The sequence below is a fragment of the Anopheles arabiensis genome, chromosome 3, assembly GCF_016920715.1.
Source record: "Anopheles arabiensis isolate DONGOLA chromosome 3, AaraD3, whole genome shotgun sequence".
In the NCBI taxonomy this organism is placed as follows: domain Eukaryota; kingdom Metazoa; phylum Arthropoda; class Insecta; order Diptera; family Culicidae; genus Anopheles; species Anopheles arabiensis.
In genome coordinates, this window is record NC_053518.1 from 87124715 (window position 1) to 87129987 (window position 5273).

The window sequence follows — 5273 nt, forward strand, 5'->3', positions numbered from 1 at the left end:
ACCGATTTCACATTTTATCTATCAAATTTAGAAAACCGCGTTTGTCGAGAACCGCGTAACTCGGGCACAGACTGTATACCTTTAATACAGCAATCTAATCACTTTGCTTTACCCCCATCAAATGGGATGCAAACTAATTGAAGAACAAGACAAAGGGTATTATTTTTGTAATGTTATTTTCTTGTTTGTAAAGATGTATCATCGCCTTGAGCTTCACACGGTGGATCGATATATAAGACATTGCAATTTACTCACAGACAGTGCAGTGTAAAACAGACAGTCAATGATATCGGACGTGAAGACATAGCAATAGTGGCAATGTGTCAATCATTTACGTGTACTAGTAAAAAACTGGTCAAACTACGATAGTAAAAAAACCGATACGATTTGAATAAGTGCAAAATGGCCAACTTGGATAGACGACAATCGTTATGTTTAAATTTAGGATTTTTTATGTTATATTTTATTTCCGCTGAATGTTTGGATAGTTTAAAAACAAGACCATCTGTTTATGATAGCAGTGATCGCTGGAAAGCGATTGATACATCCGGATCGAGCTTGTATACGCCTGAATATTATGATGGGCTAGATAAATATAAGAAGGATTTTATAACATCAAACAACGATGACAAATATAGCCCGTTTTATTCAAGTAAAACACATCAGGGGTACTGTAAGTTTATACTTTTTTCATGTATTACGTGTATACATATTTTTAATTATTGTTTATTTATTTAATTTTTCACAGCTCCGTTCAGTAGTGGCTCCCATTATTCGTCCTTGGGATACGATCGAAGGCCTATTTACAGTTCTGGTCGCCCATTGGATTATGGTTTACAGGATTACGAATACGCATACAACAATGGCCATCAGACACATGGATTCGGTTTGAATCCACTCTATGGAACTAACGTAAGGGATGCATACAACTAATATGTTGCATTAAATAAATATTTTCCAATTTATTTCACTATTAATTACAGGACCTTACAAAATCGGTGTGGATTCCCGTTGCAGGGGCAGCGTTGTTAGGTATAGCGGCTGCACTGGCTGCAAACCCTGTGCTTCTGCATTTGGGTGTTAGTGCAGGAAAACGGAAACGTAGGAGCTTTTCAGCTAATGCGCATCATTTGGCATACAGAGCTCAACCCGTGACAGACAATAAAGCAACACATAAAGGACAATGAGATATAGTTGTATTTTATAAGATCCCTCATGTAGTGTTAACTATGTAGCTGCTAAATGTAACGGGTGCGATGCACTTTTCATGAAACAGTGCAATAAAGCTAGTTTATCGATTTTTACAAAATCCAACATGGTAAAGCGATCCTTACTTTCTTACTTACTTATCCGGCGCTACAACCGCTTTGCGGTCTTGGTTTGCCTCAGGAGTGTCCGAAACCGCTCACGGTCTCGCGTCTTCGTCTGCCAGTCCGTTACGCCGGCCTTAATGGAGGACGCCTCCACGCCATCTTCACTATCAAAGCGATCCTTACGTCCAGCAAAGCAATGCAAGGGTGTTCTCGCTCTAATTATACCTGTTTCTAGCTACGTTCGAATCTCGTGCCGTTTTGCCGTGCCGACCATAGTGGAACGCGATTCAACCATGGGTGCACGCATTCGCACGCACATGATTCGATGCAAACGGCACGAGATCCGAGCGTAGCTGGAAACAGGTGTATATTGATTCGCCCTATGGTCCTTTATGGATACGAATCCTGGACCATCCGAGAGGAGGATGGCGAAGGCTGACAGGATACGATGGCTGGGGCATGTCATGAGGATGGCGGACTCATACCCCACCAAGCAGGCGTTCGAAAGCGATCGCCTGTTCGGCATAACGCGCAGGGGAGCACAGCGAACTCGATGGTTGTATCAGGTGAAGTGAAACCTATCGTAGATCGGGTGTCTACATGGATGGGAAGCTGCAGTCAGGGACCGAGCTCACAAGGACGTGCTCTATCGTGAGCAGGCCAACAAGCGAAAGAAAGACATCATTCGCGATATTAAGATATGCATTGTACGAATAGGGTAAAAATCATCCTTGAATAACACGTTCCAGAGCTTTATTGTAGAGGCGACTAGTTGTTTGGCTTTAAATTTGACTGTAATCCCCCGAGTAATTGGACAATAATTTGTAAACAAAAGAACATGTTTTTTAACCGTGAATTTAAATTGTTTGGATCGGTCGGTCTACAAATGTCAAAGCATGCCGAAGGTTCCTAAATAGATTACGAAAAGGCCTTTTGGTCATTTAAATTCAACTCTTTTTTGCACTGTTTTTACTATCGTCTTATTTTCAAAATAAGATTTAACAATTTTATAGGACTGCACAAAGCAAATTTCAACCAAAAACAGCATTGAACTCATAATTTACAAATCTAGTCCAAAACACAATGAATGTATTTACCTTGTGTCGGATCGGAAAAACAAAATCCAAAATCGAGCAGCTGCAGCTGTCAAAAGTGCTCGAAAAGTTTTGTACCACGCACAACTGCTCGATAAGGGTTCTCTTTCAATTTAATCCCTGTGGCATTCACTACGTAAGTTTTTGTTTTCTCTGAAATTTTCCTAAATTTTCCATGTTTTTGTAGTTATTTTACTATAATTCCTATCCCTTGCTACTCCTTTAAACGTTACGCGATGAAATTGGTGTTATTTGTGTGGATTTCGGTGAAAAAAGACTCCCGGAACATGTTTCCAATTATCCACGTGCCAGAGCGCTCCAGCTGGCGGCAGGCTGCCTGTTTACATATTCCTTTCTGTGACTTTATTGTAATTAATGCAAACTTAATTAAGTATCTTTACACTCTTTTACTTAGTTTCATACACTGCTGCCTGCGTTGATCCCCTTTCCATCGTTAAAATAACTTAAAAGATGTATATTCCCGGTCCTGCGTACCGTGTGTGTAAACAACATAACCTCACTAATCACTTCCCCATCGTTTCCTCGATTGCAGGTTAACCGTTGCTCCTAATTAACGGAACGATGTCGGGAAATCTAGATGTTCTGTCCCTCAAGGAGGACGATGTCACCAAGATGTTGGCCGCGACGACCCACATCGGAAGCACCTCGGTGAACTTCCAGATGGAGCAGTACGTGTACAAGCGCCGCACGGACGGTGTGCACATCATCAACCTGGGCCGCACCTACGAGAAGCTGCTGCTTGCCGCTCGCTGCATCGCTTCGATCGAGTACCCGGGAGAGGTAAGCAGAGGGGCACTTTATGTATCGGGCTTAATCGGGAATAACCGGCCAATTCAAAATCTGTTTGCTAATGTAAACAATTCCTCCGTCCTGTCAGGTCTTTGCCATCTCGTCCCGTCCGTACGGTCAGCGTGCCGTGCTGAAGTACGCCCACTACACGCAGGCGACCCCGATTGCCGGACGCTTCACGCCCGGTGCCTTCACTAACCAGATCCAGACGACGTTCCGCGAGCCGCGCCTGCTGATCGTCACCGACCCGCTGACCGACCACCAGCCCGTGACGGAGGCGTCGTACGTCAACATTCCGGTCATCGCGTTCTGCAACACCGACTCGCCGGTCAAGTTCGTCGACATTGCCATCCCGTGCAACACCAAGTCGACGCACTCGATCGGTCTGATGTGGTGGATGCTGGCGCGCGAGGTGCTGCGCCTGCGCGGCAAGATCACGCACGACCGCTGGGAGGTGATGCCGGATCTGTTCTTCTTCCGCGACCCGGAGGAGGCTGAGAAGGAGCAGGCCGCAATCGAGGCTGCCGCGCCGGTCATCAAGGATGTGCCGGATGAGGTGGTGGTTGCCGATGAGCCGACTACCTGGGGCGAGGATGTGACCCAGACCGCGATGGCTGTCCCGCAGGCCAAGCCGCTGGCTGTCGCCGGCGCGAACGATGACTGGAACGAGGACGATACTGCGCCCGCTGCTCCGGGTGCCGCGTCGTGGGGTGGTGCCGCTTTCTAAGCATTCGCTCGAGAACGGGCCCAAACCGTTTGTGACCACCCCAGGGGGTGGGGGGGAGGGAGGGTAGCCGATAGCATACCATCGCAGGATTGTACGGTATCGTGTGTTATACCTTCCCTTCTCCCGCACACAACACGTGGGTTGAGGTTGTCCAAAATCGGAAGAGTGAAATAAACAGTGTAAGTTGTCACGTTTCATTCTTTTCGTGAAAACAGGAAAACGGTTTCATTTTTTCTTTCATTCTAGCTTTATTGCCTTTCCGAAAACTCTAAACGATATGTGGAGGGTATTTTAACAAAATTACAAGTGCGCTATTCCTTAACTTGGAAGTCGCCTGGAAGTTATGGTTTCCTTTACATAATGATTTGTACACCGTTAATGCAGGATTAATATCCTTGACATTGAAAACCATTGCTAGGGCCTTATGAGGCCAGCCAAACATGTTGGAACCTTCTGGCTCGTATGAGTGGAAAATGCAGACTGAATATATTCTGTCACAGATCCTTCTGATCCTTCACGATTCGACAACCGGACATGTCAAAACGGATCACAGCATCTTTTGCCGCCAGCTTCTTCACGGGCACTAAGTTTGTCTCTAACTTCGGGACGAACATTACATCGTTGAGGGTCACTGTTGATGTTTTACCCTACGGAGACAGTTCAGACCCTACGTCTAAATGCTTAGTCTTCTAAAATCGATTCAGGATAGTAGGTCCGGGAGTTAGTTTCCGGAATCGATTCTGGAATTGGAATTGGTCTGGAATCGGAAGCGGTTCTGTAATCGGAAGCAGTTTCGGAATCGGAATCGGCTCCGAAATCGGCTCTGGAATCAGAATCGCTTTCGAAATCGGATTCGGGTCCGAAATCGTATTCTGCTCCGGATTCGGCATCAGTTTCGGCATCTATAAGAATAGGCGTTTGCTAAAATAATCTAAATATACATTTAAACGAGCCATTCTCATGGAGATTCCCGGATTGATTTCGCTTCTGAAACTTCTTAATTCAATTAGAGAACTGATTCTCATTCCGCAGCTAATTCCAACTCTGGAGGCAATTCTGATTCCGTTTCCGAAGCAAATTGAGATTCCCAGGTCGATCCCGATTCCGGAGCCGATTCTGATTCCGGAACCGAATCCGAATCCGGAATCTATTCCAGAATCGTCTCCAGCGTCAACTTCGGAATCAGCTCTGTAATCGGCTCCAGAATCCAAATCGATTCCAGCATAAGAATCGGGTCCGCAATTGATTCCGAACACGGAATCGGAATCGGGTAGGTCCGATTCCGAGCTCCCACTACTACATTTCACACATAACTGGCTCCGTTTCACA

The 5273-nt window shown here is 45.6% G+C and overlaps 2 protein-coding genes across 2 annotated transcripts; both read left to right on the forward strand.

Annotated features, from left to right (window-relative positions):
- The first annotated feature begins 128 nt into the window (after window positions 1-128).
- Window positions 129-1323, forward strand: LOC120901843. Its single transcript, XM_040310162.1, has 3 exons — window positions 129-673; window positions 749-912; window positions 984-1323. The coding sequence occupies exons 1-3, from the start codon at window positions 403-405 to the stop codon at window positions 1185-1187; spliced, it is 639 nt and encodes a 212-aa protein (XP_040166096.1). The 5' UTR covers window positions 129-402; the 3' UTR covers window positions 1188-1323.
- A 1109-nt stretch (window positions 1324-2432) lies between these two features.
- LOC120901833 (40S ribosomal protein SA) lies at window positions 2433-4164 on the forward strand. The gene is made up of 3 exons (XM_040310146.1): window positions 2433-2543; window positions 2961-3208; window positions 3306-4164. Exons 2-3 carry the CDS (start codon window positions 2990-2992, stop codon window positions 3942-3944), a joined length of 858 nt encoding a protein of 285 aa, XP_040166080.1. The 5' UTR covers window positions 2433-2543; window positions 2961-2989; the 3' UTR covers window positions 3945-4164.
- Window positions 4165-5273: the final 1109 nt, after the last annotated feature.

Bases quoted from the DNA above. Each gene is read 5' to 3' on its own strand.
- LOC120901833 (XM_040310146.1), top strand. From the start codon at position 2,990: ATGTCGGGAAATCTAGATGTTCTGTCCCTCAAGGAGGACGATGTCACC. The intron at 3,209-3,305 runs GTAAGCAGAGGG...CCGTCCTGTCAG, and splicing joins CGATCGAGTACCCGGGAGAG to GTCTTTGCCATCTCGTCCCG.
- LOC120901843 (XM_040310162.1), top strand. From the start codon at position 403: ATGGCCAACTTGGATAGACGACAATCGTTATGTTTAAATTTAGGATTT. The intron at 674-748 runs GTAAGTTTATAC...AATTTTTCACAG, and splicing joins TAAAACACATCAGGGGTACT to CTCCGTTCAGTAGTGGCTCC. The intron at 913-983 runs GTAAGGGATGCA...TATTAATTACAG, and splicing joins ATCCACTCTATGGAACTAAC to GACCTTACAAAATCGGTGTG.